The sequence below is a fragment of the Anabrus simplex genome, chromosome 2, assembly GCF_040414725.1.
Source record: "Anabrus simplex isolate iqAnaSimp1 chromosome 2, ASM4041472v1, whole genome shotgun sequence".
NCBI classification, from domain to species: Eukaryota; Metazoa; Arthropoda; class Insecta; order Orthoptera; family Tettigoniidae; genus Anabrus; species Anabrus simplex.
The window spans coordinates 630,968,905-630,991,847 of record NC_090266.1 but is presented as its reverse complement, the minus strand read 5'-3'; the positions used below and the strand labels follow the sequence as shown (position 1 = coordinate 630,991,847).

Here is a 22,943-nt window from a genome sequence, read left to right as displayed (position 1 = left end):
TGCACACAAACGGCGAAGAATCACAATGCCACTAACTCTCAAAAGCTCTCCGACCTCCAAAGATCAGTGTCGCCATTGACACACGTGCTGCGCCACTCGCTGAACAACCAATCACGTTATTTTTCTACCCTGCTCTGCGCATTCGTCAATCTTGGTGTTGCAACTTTATGGTCAGCAGTGTAAAGTGACATCATTGAACATTATTGAAATGGGGGAATATAGGGCAAGTTATATTCGTATCAGTCAATGAGAATAAGTAGCTCGAAAGGTAGAGGGCTCACGCTCTATGCCCAACTTGACACGTTTGATCCTGTTTCAGTCTGGTGGTATTTGAAGGTGATCAAATACGTCAGCCTCGCATCGGTAGATTTACTGGCACATTAAAGAACTCCTACTGGACAGAATTACGACACCTCAGCGTCTCCGAAAACCGTAAAAGTGTAGTCAGGGAACGTGAAACAATAATATAATTATCGTTTTTTCCTGCTCTTATTAATTTACAAAAAATGTAAACAAGCTTGTAGTTTTAAGTGACTGTTGATATCGTGATCATAGCCACGTGACCTATAGTTTTACATTAAATCTGAATCACAGCGATGTGACTATTCATTTCAAAAATCCCGCTTGCATTGACCAGAATTTAAACCCCGATCGCCTTTGTGAGAAGCCAGTAAATATGCCACCCGTCTCTCACGCCCCCGTTATCAACGTGCAGTTTAGAGTTTGTTTTAAAGAGGACGTTTGGCTGAATTCTATTTGAATTCTACCGTCGATCATTTTCCTGCGTTACATGTGGACATTTCGAAAACACAAGATAGCAACTCGCCTCAAGTCGTGCAGCCACTAATACGCAGTCCCATCAGTCAGTCACGACTGATCTACATGTATGGCAATCACCCGGATGGTAGATTCCCGATCAACTGTGTACCTAGTCTTTTCTTAAGTAATTTTAGAGAATTCTGAAATTTTATGGAATATCTCCCTTAGTAAATTATTCCATTCCAACTTTATCTTCATCGTGTGGTCTTCCCTACATTTAAAAACACCATTCGAATTGATTCCTCTTCTAATATCATTCCACGCCACCACTCTACTGACAGTTCGAGGCATACCGCTTAGTAGAATAGCTCGTCTCCTTTCTCCCAAGTATTCCCATCCCAAATTTTGCAATATTTTTTAATGCTACTCTTTGTCGGAAATCATCCAGAACAAATCGAGCTGCTTTTCTTTGGATTTTTCAAGTTCTCAAATCTAGTCACCCTAGTGAGTGTCTCATACACTGGAACCCTGCAGTCGCTTAAGTGCGGCCGCTATCCAGTACTCGGGAGATAGTAGTTTGGAACCCGCTGTCGGCAGCACTGAAGACGGTTTTCCGTGGTTTCCCATTTTCACACCAAGCAAATATTGGGGCTGTACCTTAATTAAGGCCACTGCCACTTTCCTCCCACTCCCAGCCCTTCCCTGTCCCATCGTCGCCATAAGACCTATCTGTGTCGGTGCGACGTAAAGTAACTAGCAAAAAAATTACACTGGAACCAAACTCCAGTTTTTGTCTTAACATTCACTTATATGCTCTCTCCTTTACATCCTTACTGCAATCACTAAATACCCTCATAGCCAGATCTGTAACCTTGGTGGTCCAAATGAAGATCCCAATGAAGATATTTCCTTTTATTAACACCTAGATACTTGATCCCCCATGAGGAACTTTCACCACATCAATGCAGTAATTAAAACTGGGAGGACTTTTCCTATTTATGAAGCTCACAACCTGATTTTCCACCCCGTCTATCACCTGCTCTCCATCTTACTACATTGTCGAGGTCTGTTTGCAGGTCACTCACATTCTTGTAAGTTATTTATTACACTATTTTATAGTATAACATCGTCCGCAAAAAGCCTTATCTGTTATTCTATTCCTTACTCATATTACTTATAAGAAAACATAATGGTCCAATAACCCTGATGCTAAGTAACGTACCGTCAGAAGAGCCAATACAATGGATCATAACCGCAGCAACGATGGGGAAAATGATCAAGAGTAAAGGTGCTATTTCTGTGGGTAGAAAGCACGAAGTCTGTCGGTAGAAAGTCAATGTAAAACTCTGAATTATGTCTGATATTGATCCACGATACTAGTTCCTCACATCACATCAGCTTCTACAGGTTCAGACGTGCTGAGTAGCTCAGATGGCAGAACACTGGCCTTCTGAGCCCAAGTTGGTGGGTCCAATCCCCATTCAGTCCGATAGTATTTAAAGGTAAGGTAAGGGTGTAATCTGCCCGAAGGCAGGTTCGAACCTCCGCAGAGGTGTGCCTGAGCCGGAGTTTACGTACGGTAGGGTGCCAGTTCCTTTCCGCTCCTGCATTCCCTTACCCCCCACCAACAGCGCGTGGCAACCCATCCAAATCTTGACCACGCCCAATGTTGCTTAACTTCGAAGATCTCACGGGATCCGGTGTTTCAACACGTCTACGGCCGTTGGCCGATAGTATTTGAAGGTGCTCAATTACGCGAGCCTAGTGTAGGCAGAATTACCGGCACGTATAAGAACTCCTTACCTTTTAGTTGAAATGTAGACTAGCTCCTTGGCTGAATGGTTAGCGTAATGACCTTCGGTCCAGACGGCCCTGGGTTCGATTGCCGACTGGGCCGGGGTCTTGCCCGCTTCTTGTAATGGATAATACCTCTAGCTCGGGGGCTGAGTGTTTTATGTGTTTGTCTTAATTCGCATCTTCATTTACACACAACACATCGCACTACTAACCACCACAGAGTACGCTATAGTGAATACGTCCCTCCACATAGGGTTGACGTCAAGAAAGGCATCCGGCCATAAAAATGGGATGTATGCATACAACGTGTCAACTCCAAGTAACTGGGAAAAGGCTAGGAGGAAGAAAAGAAAGGCATAACAACTCTTGTGGGACGAAGTTCCAGCACCACGGCTTCTCCGAAAACCGTTAATTTTTTTTTTTTTTTTTTTTTTTTTTTTTTTTTTTTTTGCTAGTTGCTTTACGTCGCACCGACACAGATAGGTCTTATGGCGACGATGGGACAGGGAAGGGCTAGGAGTGGGAGGGAAGCGGCCATGGCCTTGATTAAGGTACAGTCCCAGCATTTGCCTGGTGTGAAAATTTGGAAACCACGGAAAACCATTTTCAGGGCTGCCGACAGTGGGGTTCGAACCTACTATCTCCCGAATACTAGATACTGGCCGCATTTAAGCGACTGCAGCTATCGAGCTCGGTAAAACCGTTAAAAGAAGTTAGTGGGACATTAAACCAGTAATATTAATATTACACAACGGATTCCATGTCTTGTGCGCTGATAAATAAAATAACTTGCACGCACCTTCTCATTTGACCAGTGGTTCAGTAACTTGGTCTTTCACCTACGCTTATGGAATTTAGATTCACTGCAGTCCTTCTGCGCCATGCAGCTGAAGTGCGTACTATTTTCAGAATAATAAGGTAGGAAACCTATTTTCTGACTTGCCTCAGCAATACATAAGAAATCTCTAAATCTAACAAAACCCGTGGCTCTACAGCCCTGATGGGCCTTGGCCTACCAAGAAAATCTATAACCATATTAAATAAAAGGTGTGTCTAAAAAGTACGGTGAATGGACCGATATCGCAATAGCAACATGTGGTAACACTGCATTCATGCGCATGTGAATAGAGAGCCATCTCCGGAAGCGCCATGCAGCGTTAAACACACAGAGCTGAAGGAGGTTAATTTGCTGCGGCCAGTCGAACGTGTCACAGAGCAACGGAGCAACGCATAAACATCAGGTTTTAATACAAATTGGGAATAATGGTGACGGAGATGTAAGCAAAGTTGGTCCATGTGTACGGAACAGAAGTCTTAAGCCAAAAATATGTTTACGACTGGTACAAACGCTTTCGGTGGACAGGAAACTCTTGATGATGCGTCACGTCCGGGTCAGCCGTCAATGAGCACAAATGCAGTAAACATCGGGCAAATGAGACAGATTCTGGCTTAAAATCGACTACTGCCTCTGAAAAGAATATCAGAGCAATTAGGGATTGGCATGGAGAGTGTGAACACCGTCATTCACAACAGGTTGTGTAAGTGGAAGATCTGTGTTGCATTGCTCGAGATTTCATTGACACGTGTGACCGAGATCCATTTTTTCTGGAAACCATCATCACAGATGAGGAGAGCTATCAACAGCAGTTCGATCCGCAAACCAAGCGACAATCAATGGCATGGTGTTCACCAGGTTCCCCACTTCTAAAAATGAGTCGCTCGAAAATTCCAGGACTGTTGATCGCCGTTTTCGACAGCAATGACATGATCCACCAGAAATTCCCCCCAGAGGATCAATCTGCCTACGCCGCATTCTTCGAGAAAGTTTTGAAACGGTTGCTGCTATGCATCGGCGTGTTCGCCCAGAGTTGTACAGGACTGGAGAGTGGATTCTCCTCTGCTATGACGCCTGTCTACACATTGCGATCCGTGTACGCAACTTTTTGCCTAAGTGGCGCTTCCCGAATCTACAGCCTGCAGACTTATTTTTGTTTTCCCGCCTCAAAGGAATCCTGAAAGACACACATCGTGCTGACATACCGGACATCCAAAGACGCATAACATTACTGCTTCAATCGATTCCAAAAGTTTCCAGTAGCTGTATACACTTTGCCAGAAGTGTATTGTAGCCAATGAAGAGTACACTGAAGACGACTAAAGGTATTTTGTTTGTAACTTATGTTTTCTTTATGTTATAGTAACATTCACCGTACTTTTTAGACACACCTTGAACTAACTTACAACCTGAACTATTGTATTTAAAGCTAAAGGCAGTATTTGAAGAACCGACTTCGTTCCCCAACAAAGGAGGACGTTATTTCTATTCTTAAACTATTTTCTTACATCACGCTGTATAATTTCAAATTGTACTTCACCCTACTTTCTTCTTGTAATAAACCTGTCAGGGATATTTCATCCTTTCTCAACTTGCTCATGTCGACCACTGGTGACGTTATTGTGAAGTGGAAATACCTTAACCATGGCCGATTTCAGTGACGAATAAAGATCTTCAAACGTTGAAAATTATTGACTTCCACCTTACCTTACCTATGACGCGACGGTCCGTTTTCGGGGTCATGGCCTCCCCAGTTGCTCTCCGCCAAACTTGTCGATCTCGTGCAGCTACTCTCCAATTCCGGATCTTGAGGATGAGTGCTGCGTCCTGATGTACACCATCTTCCCATCCGTTACGTGGCCTTCCCACAGGCCTTCTTCCTCCAAAGTCTCCTAAGAATACCTTCTTTGGGATTCGGTGTTCTTCCATCCTAATTAGATGACCTGCCCATTTAAGTCTCTTCATTCGAATGGCATGCGACAGGGGTGCCTCCCCATACAGGGAATACAGTTCATTGTTATATCTAATTCTCCATTCCCCTTGTACGCATATGGGTCCATAAATTCTCCTCAGGATTTTCTTTTCGAAGGAATGTATCTTCTCTGCGGCTTTCTTTGGGAGGGTCCACGTATCACTTCCATACATCACTATACTGCGAATTAGGGTTTTTGTATAGCATAACGTTTAGGCTCTGGTTTATATCGCTACTTCTGAAAAGTGGTAGTACTGCAAAGTATGCTCTGTTGGCAACTTGAATTCTTGCCTGTATTTACACCATTTCCTCATTCTTGTTGCTTAGATGTACACCAAGATATTTAAATTCATCCACCACCTCTACTTTGGATCCTTCAGGGGCAAGTTGGTCATTTGTATACTTCCTTCTCCGAGCCTGCACCATTACCTTCGTCTTTTGTTCATTGATCTTAAGTCCAATCTCTTTGTCTTCTCTACTCACGTCTTCACATGCTTCTTTAACTGTCCTTGTTGTTCTTCCCATCAAATTTATATCATCAGCATATCCAACTAGTTGAGCTGTTTTGTATAGAAGTGTTCCACTGGTGACCACCCTTAACTTTCTAATCACTGATTCTAGTGCCAGGTTAAATAGAATTGGTGCTAAGCCATCTCCTTGCTTCAATCCCTGATTCACTTCGAAGAAGCTGCCTACTTCAGTCTGAATTTTCACTCCCACCATCGTATTTCTCATAGTTAATTCCACCAGTCGCACCAGCTTTTCTGGTATCTTGAACTCTCTTAATATCTCCATTAATTTATCCCTGTCAATAGAGTCGTATGCTTGTTGAAAGTCGATAAACATCTGTACCACTTCTATGCCCCGTTCCCAACACTTCTCCAACACTTGTTTCACAGCAAATATCTGATCAATAGTGGATCTTCCCTTCCGGAACCCTGCTTGGTATTCTCCTAGAATTTCTTCTGCCAGGGGTTCTAGTCTCTTCTTCAGGATGGAGGTGAACAGCTTATATAGTGTACACAGCAGTGTGATCCCTCTATAATTGCTACATACCAACTTATCCCCTTTCTTGTATATTGGGCATATGATGCCTTTGCGCCAGTCTTCAGGCATTTCTTCTGTATTCCACACACTCACAATTAGATCATATATAGCTTCTTCTAGTGTGGTTCCTCCGTATTTCCACAACTCTGCAGGGATTCCATCGATACCTGGTACTTTATTGTTTTTCAGTTGCTGTATGGCTTCTATCACTTTTTGCATAGATGGTGCTGTGACTTCTGATTCATTTGTCTCAGTGTTATTCCTTGAAGTAGTTGGTGTTTTCCCTTTCATTTCTACTGGGTTCAGGAGGTGTTGGAAATATTCCTTCCATCTATCTTGGATCCCGTCTTTATCTCCCAAAAGCTGTCCGTTTCTGTCCTTACACATGTTTGTTCTTGCCTTGAATCCTTCTTTCACTTCCTTAACTTCTCTGTAAGCCATGTAGCTATTATCTTTTTTAATTCCTCCACTATTCTAGCCATTTTCTCATTTAATTTTCTTCTCTTCTTTCTTCGACATACATTCCTTACTTCTTCATTCTGGTTTTCAACCTCTTGTTTCTTCACCCTTGTTGGTCTCTCTAGGTATGCTTTATACGCTTTATCTCTTTCTTCTAATACTTTTTGGCATTCGTCAACAAACCATTCCTTTGTGTTCCTTTTGGGTACAATGTCTAGTGTGTCTTTTGCCACGGCCTTAACGCTTTCCTTCAGAGCAATCCATTTGGTCTCGACCATTAATGTTTGGTCCTTATTATATTTCTCTACCAGCACTTCTGCCATTCTTTTCCCGTATCTTTCTGATACTTCCTTATTCTTCAGTTCACTAGTATTGTACTTTTCTACCCTACTCATTCTTCTTTTCTTGTTTTCATAATGCGACACCTTAAGATTGCCTTAACTAGAAAGTGGTCGGAGCCACAACTTGTTCCTCTGAATGATCTGACATCCATGATATTGGATGCCCATCTTTTCTCCATCATTACATGGTCTATTTGATTACAGGTCTTTCCATCCGGCGATATCCATGTTTGCTTGTGTACCTCTTTATGAGGGAAACAAATTGACATCACTTACATGTTTCTGCTGGTAGCAAGGTCAAGCAATCTCTGTTCATTATCATTAGTATTGTTGTGTAAACTACGGATCCCTATTATTCCTTGATATATCTCCTCCTTCCCAATTTGTGCATTTAGGTCTCCTATTATCATCTTAGCATCGTTTGATGGGATTGAATCTACCACTCGTTCCAGTTCAGCATAGAACTGATCCTTGACTATCTGTTCCTTGTCTCCCGTTAGTGCATATACATTTACGATTTTTAAATTATAGAATCGCATGTTAACACGCAGTGTTGCCAATCTTTCATTTACTGCCAAAAACTGTAGTACATCATCTTTGGCTTGTTTTCGTACTATAAATGTTACTCCTCCTTCTTGTGCATTCCTTAATTTTCCACTACTGAATATTGTGTGGGTTTTAGTGTCCCATATCTCATCCCTTCCTGACCATCTAGTTTTTTGTATGACTGCTATGTCCACTTTGTTGACTTCTAGTTTCTGCATCAGTACCTTCAGTGCTCCGGCTCGTAGAAGTGTGCGTACATTCCATGTACCAATTGCGTAGTCCATTGCCTTTAGCTTAGCTCGTCGTCTATTAAATCCACCATTCCGAGGCATATTCTGGGGCTTCGCAACAGTTTGTTTTCCGGAGCGAGTTTGTTAGCCTTGCTCCAAACCCCAGCAATCCTGGAGGATGGATGTTTTCTGTTAGGGTTGTCTCCCTTAGCTGATTGGTCCCCATTTAAGCGTCGGGAACTCGCTTTCTGCCCTTACATGACTTAGCCGTGTACCTTAAAGAATGTACCCGTTGCCCAGAGGCCACGGCGTGGACGTACATGTATCGGACATGGTAGGAATAAATGGCATTTCCTGTGTTTTGCTAGTGCACTCCCATCAGCAAGAAGTGCACCCACAGGACCACATACTACCCCTTCGACCCCCTATTTACCTCCACAGACCTACTAAATGTTCCGCCGGCACCACGAGAGTAGAAAGCAATGGGGTTCCATGGTCGAGCAGCTGCTCATAAACCAAACATTTCTCCTAATAAAGGCTACGTGCTTCCTAATGTGGGATAAGGATCGAAGCCACTGGAGAGTGGACAAATATTATGATGATGATGATGATGAAGATGACAATGATGCTTGTTGTTTAAATGGGCCTAACATCTAGGTCATCGGCCCCAGTGGACAAATACAAGCTTGCGGATTTGGAGGGATAAACCTTACTATATCATGCCACAGTCCATGTGGCAAATGCGCAGACAACGATACCTCGAAGAAGTGTCCCTATCACATTTAATCATCTCGGCCCTTCTACACGGAAATCTAAGCGTGGAAGTGTACAAAGACGTGGACATTTTGATCGTTGTACAGTAACTCGTTCGGTGATGAATATGTTCTGTTTCTCTACGGGAATGAATTCTATATTCAAGAAGGGTCCAGAAATAGACTTGTTAATCCACTGAAAACTCTTGTGATGAATTAGAACGCCAACTTCTCTGCAGACCCCAGCGACCACATCACGAACTGCTCTGGCTACAGCTCTTCAAGAAGAACAGGCTGTCGCTTCTCCAGGGATTTTCAGTCAACACCGACTAAATACGTAAATACTGAAATGGAATCCAATGTATTAACTAAAAAATGGCGGTAATTAATTTCCCAGTAGATGATAGTTTATTATTATTATTATTATTATTATTATTATTATTATTATTATTATTATTATTATTATTATTACAAAAGCTTAATTACAGTAGCAAAAATTAATAATTAGATGATGGTTGTGATATATTAACAAAATAACACCGGAGCTTCACCGACGGTCGGTGAGTATATAGTGTAGACTTCGGTACTTCTATGAAAATTTCCTGCTAGTGATTAAATGGTAATTTGCTAAAATTCAGAGTAGAGATGGAAGTCGGGATTAAATTTCGTTTAATTAATATATCAATAGAAATGAGCTCTCTCCAATATTTAGCCCGTGGTCTCTTTCAATACCGTACATATCAGATTTCTATTCCCGTAACGCCTTCGCATTTGCAAACGTATCCTCCAAATGGAATATACGTAGTCATCTCCTGTTCTAGGACACAGCAATATAAGCTTGGATATTTCTTGACCAAATTGATTCTGATTAGGCAGGGGACAGCCACTTTAATGTGGTATCCGTACTAGGGACATGTAATTGACTTCGTTACATGCTGGTAAGAATTCGACGTGTAACAGGTATCCAAATATCAGTAGGGAAAAAAATTGAACGAACATGTGCAGATACTTTTATTATCGAGGACGTGGAAACTTTTACAAATCATCACCTCCAAAGTAAGCTTCTTATACAGTGACACACTTCTGCCAGAGTCTGTAACACTTTTCGAAACAGTACTGCAGTCAGCTTTTGGTCACATCCTACACAGCGCGCATCGCTTTTGCCTTCGTCTGGTCGGCCGACGAGAACCAGGGATTTGGCTTTCTGGAACAGGAAGTAATCCGCTGAATAATACGGAGGATGAGGAAGGACAAGTATGTTATCTTATGTGGGTAATTCGCTCGCCTAAAGGGGTTGGCGTACAGGGGCGTTGTTGTAATGGAGAACCCAATTTTGCCCTTGCCACAAATGTGGTCACTTTCTTCGCATTGTATCATGAAGACGCCGAAGAATAGTTACACACGTCTTTTTAGTGACAGTTCGACCTTCAGGAATGAATTCGAAATATATCAGTCCCTGGATATCGAAGAACTCTTTAAGCATAACTTTACACTTACACTTGGGACCAAAGTTTACAATTTGCTTTACGTCGCACCGACACAGATATGATGGGATAAGAAAGGGCTGCGATTGGGAAGGAAGTGACCGTGACCTTAATTAAGGGAAAACCATCATTTGCCTGGTGTGAAAATGGTGAAAAACGGGAAACCATGGATAACCATCTTCAGGGCTGGGACCACAGTACCCTGCAAACAAGGCATATAAGTTACCTGCATAGCAAGGCGGAGCCAGCCAAAAGTCGGTTACTTCTTGACTCTACTACTACGTACATGTGTATAATCAGCACGTCTGTACAGTCCTAGAGCATCCACTGCTTTCATCTTTCCTGTTCTCAACCACAGCAGGAACTATGAGTCGTCAGAAATTTTTTTAAGTTGTTTGAGATCATTTACCACATATCGATACAAGGTGAATTATTGATGGACAAATACATGATGTGTTGAACCCAGCAGCATATTCTGCCGCTGTTCCACTCTAATGATAGTAATAGCACTAGCTGAAGCATTTGAGGAGGTGGCGTTCAAAACAGGAGAAGTCCAGAGGCCTACATTTTTCAGGAAAGATTAAAAAACTGGAAAGCTGTTTTTTCTTGGGCTCCTGCAGGACAGAAAATGAATTTAAATCTCTTATTCATACAGTTTTATCGTGAAATGCACTCAAGTTACTTTTTTAATAGCTGGCTTAGTTTGGTTTTGAATGACAATTGGACAAATTGCAAATTAATTGCAAATCTTTTGAACTTGTTCCGTTTTGAGTACCAAGATGTTATCACATAAGGTTATTTTAAGGCAAGAATTTTTTAAAAAATATTGTCAGTGTAATGCTTCTTTATACCACCCATTGTTCCGCCTTTCCTACCACCTTAATAATCAAATTCCTTCACTCGCGCCCTCAATCTTTCCCCAAACAGTCAAAATGAGTTGCAGTGTACGTTTCCTCTTCTTCATGACTGTCATTATCTTCCTGAATTGTGCTTATCACCAAGAGGGATATTTCTGTTCCACAACAATGATTTCTCTTGGTGCCATTCTTCTTCATACTGCCTTTCAAGAAGCTTCATAACGTCATTTTTCTCAGAATCTATAACGTGATTCAAAGGCTGAGGAAGATATGTTACGTCATCTTTATTTGTTTTCATCAAAATTGATGATTATCCTTCTCCGTCAAAATTCAAATTGTAATTTATCTCTCCCCTAACTAGATAGACCAAGCTTCCTTTCTTGATTACCTTCTTCAGACTGATGCGTTCATATCTTGCAGCAATTTGGTGTTAAGAACTTTCCAGTTAGTTCCCAGAACCATTACTGACTCATATTTCGAGTACAGCTCATCATATTATTCTTTTGTTAGTACAGTGGTGTGCTTCCTCAAAAGCATCTCCAATCTACCTCGAACAGGAAAGACAAGCTTTACTTCTTTCATTGGTCTGGAGATTGTTTAAGAAACCAGTGAGTGAGTGAGTGCGTGAATAATGTGGCATTCTTATTTTTGCCAGCACATCCGTCGCCAATAAGTTTTACTGAAGTAATTCCTTCGAAGTTCTGTCTTTTACGGTGTGATGACAATGCCTAATCTACTTCTGTTGCCCCGCTTCCCGCTTGATCCTCGGTTCAACAATAAAAGTAGGACTTCAACAATCCATGCCAACGCAACAAAGACTGTAATAGCATATTTGCCTCAAATAGAAAGCATTCTGGATTGGTGTGCCGGGAAGGGTTTGCACTTGTTGCATGTCAGAGCAGAATACCAGTGTCGTTTTTACTTCTCTCTTTCGATATCTCATGAAAATCATTAGCACGTGACTTATGCACTCGAAAGTTCGTCATATAAGTAACACGTTTCTTTGAGTCTTTTTCAGTCCTCACTTCGTTCTTAAGAAGAACACAAAAGCTACATGCATCTGAAGCAGGTGAAGAAAAACATCTATTGTATTCTCTCATTAATAATCTTCGGAACATTGTGGTTATAGTTCACTGTGAGTTCTCGGTCCACTGAATTGTTATAAAGGACACAAAGTTTCTGAACATTGAGCCTGCTATCCAGATAGACACACTTTGATTTTAAACGAACCGAGCTCGATAGCTGCAGTCGCTTAATTGCGGTCAGTATCCAGTATTCGGGAGATAGTAGGTTCGAACCCCACTGTCGGCAGCCCTGAAAATGGTTTTCCGTGGTTTCCCATTTTCACACCAGGCAAATGCTGGGGCTGTGCCTTAATTAAGGCCACGGCCGATTCCTTCCCACTCCTAGCCCTATCCTGTCCCATCGTCGCCATAAGACCTATCTGAGTCGGTGCGACGTAAAGCAACTAGCAAAAAAAAAAAAAAAAAAAAATTTAAACGATTGTAATAACTTTCCTTTGCTGGTAAATATTTTACGAACTCGAATACACACTTTTTGGTACACTTAATTTGTTTTAATTTCTACCCCCCCCCCCCCCAACCTGTTTACGCGATGCTTTGACAGTCTCAATGCGTTCAGAAAGAAAGCTTGATAAACTCTCACTATACCACTCCTTCCTGCTGCCATCGGTAATCAAAGTAAAAACAGGATGTAACTATAGTATTAAAAAGTTCCTAGTAATATGTGAAAATAAAATAATGTAAACAATAAAAATCCTTACACAGTAGCAGGTGCTGAAGGCATATTTCTTTCTCTTTTCAACATCATCCAGCCTGAGTCTTTTCCGTACTCGTTGGTAAGGTGATACTAGTGGTGTGAGAAGTCTTCATCAACTTATTTCACATTGTTGTACAGCCGATTATTATAACTCATAATATCACCTGCAATAACGTAATTGCAATGGATTTTTTGCCATGTTTGCAAAGCTGTTTAAATGCCTTCAGATTTTAATCTAGATTTTGGTACATGTGATGGTAAGATTAGAAATAACTTCTAACGACAACAAGAAGATACAGTATTTTCTGCAGGCCTCATCAAAGACAGTAGTTCATATTACCGATGAGAATTTTATGTTATTAATATATACTTACTTGTTATGTCTTTTAGCTTCATCCTTTTGACCAAACAGTTTTCTCGTTCTACTCCCTGTGTTGATATCTCATATTGAAGTTACTGTAGTATCCATTGTTCAATTGAATTACTCAATTGAACGTCTACGCTGTTCGAAACACAACAATATATTGGATTGCTTTCCTGTTTCTCTTCACAACTCGTATACACTACCGCCAATATACAAAGAGGTAAATCAATGCCCTTTAGACTTAACACGTTCATCCCGACGTGTGCCACGGGTGGTACACGATTAAAATAAAATACCTTTCAAGAAATGCTTTGTATTTTGCATTGTATTCCTTAAAAGGCGACATTGAGTTGTTATATAAACAACGTTGTTTTTCACATGAAACGCGTTGACCAATGGTCAATTTGCATATAATAATTATTTTGTGCACGGCGGCATTTAGTAATCACGCGGCAATCTCATGCCATCGTGTGCCACCGGTGGTACATAAAATTTCATGGCCATTAAAGTAAATTTTGAAGCTTTTTAATTTTCAAAACTGCTTGTATGAGTGCAACAACTCCCATAAAATGAGTAGAGCGCTCTTTCAGTGTATGTGTGAACTTCTCAAGTTCGAAAAATAATGAAACAATTTACAGTTCATTGTTTGCGGTTTGCATCGTTTTCGTAGGCCTATGGTATTAAACAGTACATCTTGCTGGCGCTGTTTTAGAAAGAGTAAAACCACATTCCTATTTTAACCACATTCCTATTTTAATTTGTGGTCGGCGTAAATACTTATTATGGATCCTGATGGGATTAATGAAATCCTAAATGAGAGAACATGTTTGTTTGAACTTACGCGTAGTATCAGTGTCTGGAAGTGAATTTTTACCACAGAATACTGAAAGTGATAGTGACCTTGTAAGTGTGGTAGAATAAGGTGAGGAAGAATGAAGAGATGCAGAAAGAAATGACGGTGATTCTTTACAAATGGTAGTAAGTGCTATTCATAACGATCACGTAAATCATATTTTGAAGTGGACTGACTTGAAAGCCACGTGTGGGGAATTTCCTTTTTTCTGGATAGCCAGGACTGCAGTATAATTTGGATGTAACAGACCGTTTTACAGTATACGGAGTGTTTGAAAAAGGAATCCCTAGTTTTAATGTGTCCTAGAATATGTACAAAGTGACATACACTATTCTAGTTTGTGGTGTGTGATTCATCAACTCTCCAAGTTTGGCTCCCCTGCAGTTGGCAGATCTGCTTGACCTTGAGCTGGCGCCAGTGCTGTTTGTTTCCTCTGTTCCCTCAGTCCAATCCAGACGTGCGTGCAGTGCAGAGCAACTCAGTAGCAATGTGTACTCCGCAACAGAAAGCGCACTGTGTTATTTGGCTTGTGAAAACCGAGTCAGTTATAACAGTACAACGTAATTTTAGACGTCAGTATGGTGGTGAACCACCTACAGCAAAAACTATCCGTCATTGGCTAAAGTCTTGCAAGGAAACCGGTAGTGTTTTAAAAGCAAAATCACCAGTTAGACCGAGAACTTCTGAAGATGTTGTTGAACAGATCCGTGTTTCGTGTGTTGGTGTGGACGATAGGCGGGAAGAGGGGCTTGTGTTTTTCCAACAAGATGGCCCTCCACCTCATTACAGTAACCATGTGCGTGCGGCTCTTGACACTCGCTTTCCTGGAAGGTGGATAGGCAGGGCTGATCCAATACCTTGGCCACCAAGAAGTCCAGACTTAACCCCACTGGACTTTTTTCTTTTGGGACCACATAAAAGATGTTGTTTACGGTGAAAAGATCCGAGACATCAATCATTTACGGGAAAGAATCGTTGTGGCGGTTGGAACAGTTAGACCTGAAATGTTGGTGAATACGTGGCGAGAAGTGGAATATCGCTCGACGTGTGCAGGGCAACAAATGGGTCCCACGTTGAAGTCTACTAACATTAAACAAAACTTGAAGGAACTCTCTTTCATGGTACGTACTCTCTGATGAAATTTTCATTAATTTCCCCATTAAATGTATACTTAAAACTAGGGAGCTCATTTTCAAACACCCTGTATAAGCAATTTTTGATGATAAAATCTTAGATGTAATTGTTTTAGAAACCAACAGATATGCAACGCAATACTCTGCCTGTAGAAGAGTAAAAAAGACGCTCACCTTAGGCTAATTGGAAGGACTGCATGATGGACGAAATAAATAAGCTGTTTGGAGCATTTGTCCTCTTCCCCCCCAAAAATGCACTGGTCTAACAGTCGTATGTATGGAAATGATGTTATAAAGAAAACTGTGACAAGGGGCCGATTTACCAGACTTTCATTTGCAACCGCTTTCTTTCTTTAAACATTTTGTTTATTGTCAAACCAGTGTATTATTACTCCATAAAAGTCAATTTGTATTGGAATTTTATAAATCAACTTAATTATTACAACTGTACGCAATTTTGTAATCTTAGAACAAGTTTAAAGGGATAAAATGCTATGTTTTCGTAATTAGAGGAGGTTATTGAATGACAGTTATTTACAAACTTTTTGTGCACCAATTTTTGTTATATCAGGTACCACCGTTGGTACACAATGTATACAGTTCTAACAAAGCCGAAGCATTACTTTATTTCCTTGCACAAAAGGCCGACTACAATATAAATCAGCATGTATCTCGAACCACATTGTGTGCCACCGGTATCGTACTTCGGAATTTCGGGAACTCAATGGTTGTTCACCGTTGGGCTGAACGTGTTAACCGGCTTTTGTTTGTATTTAATTACAAAGGAACTTGCATAGTCTTGATCGAAGAAAACTATCTTCTTCTTGGAATTTCACTTTTGAATGACATGTGTCACTTTAGATTGTCAAATATACAGGACTAGTTAGGATTCGGTAGAAAAATAGTTGCGGATATCGATAGATTCCCGAGAAACCATACCAAAATCACGTATAACTCATTTATGACCATGGGTGGACTTGTCCGCTTTTGAACGCTACCGGTACCAGCTTATTTGCAGTTTCATATAAGAATAGCCACCATTTCACACCCTTCCATCGAATTTTGGAGAAGGCTTCCTTGGAAAATCGTGCTCTTGGGTGAGTGACGATGGAAGTTCAACTCAAGGAGGGGAAGGAATAAACTGGACATTCCGGGGTGTTACGAATACTTTTCACTTTGGGCCTTATTTTTCGACCTTTGTATTCCTTAGGATCCCCTGGTCAGAGGATCAATACTTCAGGTGCCTGTTACTTGTAGCCTATTGAGAATGCATGGGAATTAAATTCTAAGATAGTTGATTACTAAACACTAAGAACACTTCTAACGTCGATTTTAAAAGCAAATGACTTGTACGAACTTCATTAAGCACTATTCTTAGAGATCGTAAATTAATATTTGAAGTGCTCTCCTTCTCCTTCCAACACTTATAGTACACTATCTACTAATACTGAATTGCATGCGAAGATGAGGTGTGTATTGTAAGTTTTAAAAGAATGATGTGTGGTTTCTTACCGGGGCCAAGTATGCGTATATAATGTACCAAGTGTAACAAAACTCAATACTCAAACTTCTAAGGATGATAGAAGAGACGAAAACAAATGCATTTTATTAAATAACCATAGGTAGGAAATTTATAGTCCAACTCCTTGGCTGAATGGTCAGAATTGAGGCCTTCGGTTCAGAGGGTCCTAGGTTCGATTCCCGGCCGAGTCGGGGCTTTTGATCGCGTCTGGTTAATTCTTCTGGCTCGGTGGCTGGATTTGTGTTTGTCCAAACACTCTCCTCTTCATATTCAGAAAACTCACCACACTACCAACCACCACAAAAACACGCGATAGTGATTACATCCCTCCATATAGGGTTGGCGTCAGGAAGGGCATCTGGTAAAAAAACAGGACCAAGTCCACATGTTCGACACAGTTCAAACCCGCGAACCCGCATGTGTGGGAAAAGGGATAGTAGAAGAAGAAGATCGGAAATGTATAATCATGGTATTTTTTGACGTGATTGAGAGGGAAACTATCTCACACCTGAAACAGCATCACTCTAAACGTTTACAGTCTAAATGGTAATCTTCCAACCGCTGAAACAGTATTACGTCGTAGGAGAGCTTTTATTGCAGCAAGAGGCTACACTTTTTGAACAGTTTTTGCAAAGTGTTACAATTCAGTTGAAATGTAATGGTTTCATTCGCAATCACATCGAAAAGTAACTCAATTATCAATTTCTGACCCATGGTTATTAAATAAATCATATTGGTTCTGGTTTCTTCGAACATCCTTGCAAATTTGAGTCCTGTATTTTCTTACACCCGGTATGTATTTTAAATGAGTGTAAATTATGTTACCTACAAATGATGGAAGTTAAGATGTAAACTGTCCGTTATTTTTTTGAGCCATGATAGTCGTAGTTTAAACTAGGTGCTTAGTGTCCCTATGTTCATGTTCATGATACAACACTTTTATTTCTCATACGTGCAAAGTATAAAACGACTATCCGATCACATGCATAATGAGTTACTGAACATTGCAGGTAAAATATTGAGAGTGAAAAAGTGGGAAGAAATAGTACTTGTATTAACTACCTACATTGCTCGAGGTGATGAGTGATTAACATTTAATTTAACATGGCAAGGTTCAGAAATGTAAGTGGAAAATACATCTTCGCACACATAGAGTAGTAATACAGTTGGTTTAATGCTCGTGGAATTCGCACCTACCTACTCCTTTTGCTCTTTCAGTCCAAATAATTCCTCGTACTAAAGACAGTCAGAAGTTATACCTATTAACCAAGAACTTCATATTATCAACTCAGTGACGTTACAGTAACATTGTATACACGTTTAATACCTGAAAATTTGTTTATATAATTCATAGAAATGTCTTAAGACATAATGTGAAGAATAAAGTTTGTGAGATGTATATTACATTCCATGTTGAGATGTTATAAATGGGTAAGTCTTTCTTACCCATGATCAGTACTAGAGATAACTGTAATGACAATGAGTTTATCGTATGGAAGTACATGGTCGATACATGACTAATGTCTGGTTCTAGTATGAATGAAGAGAATGAGCATAAGGAGGACTCACATCCTTTAGTGTACTTTTCTACTATTTTCATGATTTCACATTAACTGGAATGCTCCATTTCAGTCAGTGGTATTAGTGTTATATCCAATATAATGCCACTCATTCACCTGCATGTGGAATCTGCTGATGTTTCTCCTCCCCTCGGATGTTCCATGTTGTCAAAACAATGAGTTGCATTATATTAAGAGGTGGTGTATGATTCTCAAGTCTCTCTTGTTTTCCAAGCTATTGTGGATAGAGCAATTTAGTGATATAAGACATACACCCCAAATGCTGTGAATGTTTAGTGATGTTTGTTAATAACGGAAAATGTTTTCTTATTGCGATGAGACATGTTTGTGTTTAGAGATACAGCTTTCTACTAGACTGGCTAATGTGCTCATGTTGCTTTTGGTTGCGATGGTGTATGTTGATGCAGTTGTTTCTTATTTTGTCCTCTTCAGGCTTCTTGGACCAACACCAGACTAGCAACTTAGTTTGTTAGTTTTCATGATTAATGGGTTTTATGTCTGTTTTCTGTGTTAGTGTTGAAGGACTAGTAGTGGGAGCTAATATTTAGATTATGGAGGCTAATATTTTGACAACTTGCTTCTGACCTTTTTCTAGCCTCCTTAAGCACCACTGGTCCTTCCCGTCCTAAAAGTAGCTCTGTCTCCCTAAAATCTGAAGAAGGCAAATCCCATCACACCATAAAAACCAAACCAATGCCTGCCAAATCAGTGGTGAATGGAGCTAAGTTGCGAGGCGACAGGACCAAAGTTGCGGAGAGCGACGAACCTAGTAAGTAGCCAATCTTAATTGGCCAGGGTGTTATTCATGCAGTGGTGTGATGGATGTGTATTTGTGCTTAAGAATGTTGTACACTTCCTTGCCGTTGTATGCTGATGTTAGAAGTACTGTAGTGTGACCTTTCTGCTAATGCTAATTCATGTTCTCATTTGCATGTAAGGGGAAATAACTTGTTTTAATAAGTATGCTCCAGCCAGTGTCTTAAGTCATGACGTTTTGAGTAGTTATAAAGGAACAACGTTCTCGAGGTTACAGATCACATTTGTTATTTTTTATTGCTTAAATTAACAAACAGGTACGTACGCAGGTCCCGGATGTACCAAATGCCAATACTCAAACTTCTAGGATGATAGATGAAACAGAATCAAATATGATTTATTAAATAACCATAGATTGGAAATTGGTAATTGATGATGATGATGATGATGATGATGATGATGATGATGATGATGATGATGATGATGATGATGATGCTTGTTGTTTTAAGGGACCTAACATTGAAGGTCATCGGCCCAAATGGTAATTGAAAAAACTCTGTGACGTTATTGAGAATAAAACAATTACGGTTACATCTCATTTTAATATTTTGCATAAACTGTTCCAAAGTTTTCCCTCCTGGACTAATTGCAAGGCCTGCTCGTTCTTCTGACCCTACTCCACTTGACTTCTTTGTGTGGGAGCACTTGAAGCACTTAAATCGGAGGAGGATCTCATCGCTCGGGCACTTGTAGCTGTTTACTCTCAACACCACATACCTGGAGTCTCTGAACATGTACGGCAGACAATGACACGTGGTTGCAGAGCTTATATTGCAGCAGCAGGCCTCACTTTTGAACAGTTTTTGTAAGCGATAACAATTAAATTGAAATGTAACGGATGACCTGTGGTTATTTGATGAAACACATTTGTTTTGCTCTTTTATATCATTCCTAGAAGTTCTTTATACCCGGTATATGAATTGATAAACTGTGAAGTCCACTCAAATATCCCATTCATTTTAAATTCGATTTCATCTTATCCATAGTGTTCCTTGAATGTTTCTGTCAATACCACCACGCTACTGTACATTTACAGGCGAGCAATTAATACAACATTGTTCAAATCGAGTGGATATGTTAAAGCTGTACATTAACGCCACAGGCGTTTCGTAATCCATGCCAGTCAGTTAAGCCGATCAGAATATTTTTGTGTGTCACTTTATAATATGAGTACAAGTGAAAAGTGCCAGTACCTAAATCTTGTACTGTACACCGTAGTAAATTCTAATCATCGCAATCGCTTTTTATCTGCAGTCCATCATGAAATTTTCCAGTCTGTTGAATATGCCCAATTAATTTCCATTTTCTGGACAGTTGTCTGTCAGTTGTTAGAAAGTTGGATATTATTTATGCATGTTAAAACTTTTAAAAATCATTAGCATCTTTCTAGTTTAACTAAACGGAAGACACGCTTTAGAAAGTCTCTTCAGTTCATACAATTCCACTTCTGTGTGACTTCAGGCTCATGATCTTTCAGATAATGCTTCTTCTACCTTTTTCCCTAGCTGCGGATAATGGGTCGCCATAAAACTGCATGTCTGCGGTTTCGTTAATGATAGCATTAACGGTGGAATGCAAACATATCCTATCTGCTTTTCTCCCACTTTATATTGAATAATTGGATAATGTTAAGCTTTTATCTATCCGTTTAATATTCTGAAGGGATATAATTATTTTTAACTGTCATGCATGTTCATATGTTACTGAATAGAAGGATGAATCTGTCATCATAATCAGAGAGTGAAGTATCAAATGCATCCATTTCGAACATTACTTATATTTAATATACGTTTACGCTAAATCCATGAAGAATCCGCTGGACAGACGGAACACATGTTTTTTGTAATTTACACCCAAACCAACAATTAAGATGTCGACCAATATCACTCTAAAGCCAGCGGTAGATGAAGAACTCTATTAGCAGAATACTGTTTCAGAGTATTCTTTCTACTATATTCTTGTAACATTGACACTGTGATTACACCTGATGAATTCACAATTTCAATTATACATATAACCGCAATGTTTGATGAGAATTCCGTAACAAATTCTCCGATGTTGCCTATACTACGGAAGTGAACTACATGAGGTTTGAGGCTTAAACTGCTGGAAGACCCCATGAGGTAGATTTCTACACTTGTTTCTTTCGGTACGGTAAGACCATAACTTAGTGCCGACTTCTTCTGCTACTTGCCATAATGAAAAGAAGATTTGGTGAGATGATTATGAACTAAATGTTACTAAAAATATATCATCCCCATATGTAAGCTAGAACCAAAATTTCTCACATAGCACAAAACCATTACTCATTCACTCATAATCATTATAAGTGAGTTGTTCTAAGGGCTTTCTACGAACCAATGTTAACACTAATGAGAGGTTTCCATTCCCGTCCTCGCTGTGTTGTGCAACGCTCTCTTCTAATGAGCTCTTTGATGTAACTTCTTCTTCCCAGTTTCCCCACTCAAGTCACAGAGTTTGCTCTTATTGTATACTATGTCCATTCCCATCTGCCATTGACGTCGGAGGTCGTCAGACCTGCTGCTCACATGTCACGGTGAATATTGCCTATCCTTGGCTACTTTGGCTTTCCAAGAGATCTGTGTCCATTGGAAGCCATTGCTGCCACAGAATTTGGTCGTGCTCTCATAACATGTCTACACCAGCGAATTCTCGTCCCTAGCATCGTTTCTTCAATAGGGACAACTCCCATGATCTCCCTGATATTTTCATTTCGTATTTTATCCTATTGGATGATTCCTAAGGAGCACCTCGGCATATTCATTTCCACCGCTTGCACCTTATTCATCATACCCAGTACTAACTCGCATACAGTACTACTGGTCTCACGACAGTGTGATACACCATGGACTTGGGTCTTGCTGGTATTTTCGTATCACAGAATACATCTATGAGATCTTTCCACTTAGACCATGCGCTTCTACGTCTATTTGGCAACTCTTCGGGCAGGAAATCGTCAGACTAAATTAATATCCCAAATATAGGAATGAATGTACTTTGGCAAGATCGTCATGATCAGTCTGGATGGTGCCTGCCTCATTATGTGGTCCAAAGTACTCTGTCTTGTTGATGTTTAAGCGTAGTTCATATCTCCTCAACAGGGCTTTATTAACATATCTTCCATATACTTCACTAAATTACCATCTGCCCCTTGTGAGCAAATAGTTATTGAATAAATATCAGCAAACAGTATCCTATATCTTCATCTACATTCAAATTAGTTTGAATTATTTTTGTTCTGAAGCAATTCATGTTTTTAAATGTTAGTTTTCATTTAATTACTGGTAATAATTTTGAAGCAAATCCACCCCGTACTGCAAATTGTGGTCCTTCCTAGACAGCAGAAGGCTTTATTAGAATATTAAAAAGCATATAAGCCCTACTGATGATATAGTGCGTTCTAGAAAAATATTTATCTTGTTTATAAATATAAGAATCCATTTAAATTGTTTCGAAGACTAGGAGTTACGTGTGAAACAGACAGTAATATATCCGGTTCCCCTTTCCTTATAACAGTATACAGCGAAAACGAAAATAACAGGTTCTCTGTAAATCAATTCCATGACTGGTGAAAAATAAATATTAAATTGAAAAGCTAATTCAGTCTTTCTAGTTTCAGTGCCTCCCAACTGCATACCTTGCATTTGTCTCTTTACCTTCCATCAATACTAATAATTCCTTCAGTTGAATTACAGTACGAACTGAGTGACTTCGCTTACTGTCTATCATTACAACGCTATCGAAAAGCGTTATTCCTATATTCCAGAATGCACCATTGCTTCTGGAACTTCTTCCG

The 22,943-nt window shown here is 40.0% G+C and overlaps 1 protein-coding gene across 10 annotated transcripts in view; it reads left to right on the top strand.

Moving 5' to 3' along the window:
• Nucleotides 1–22,943, top strand: part of LOC136864291 (proteoglycan 4) — a 975,577-nt gene that overhangs the window by 827,434 nt on the left and 125,200 nt on the right. For 8 of the 10 annotated variants that reach the window (XM_067141070.2, XM_067141072.2, XM_067141071.2 and 5 more), the window contains one exon: nt 18,906–19,079. The exons of the other annotated variants lie outside the window; for them this stretch is intronic. In XM_067141070.2, the coding sequence (XP_066997171.1) occupies nt 18,906–19,079 (174 nt within the window). The remainder of the gene's footprint in view (nt 1–18,905; nt 19,080–22,943) is intronic. 10 annotated transcript variants of the gene reach the window in all.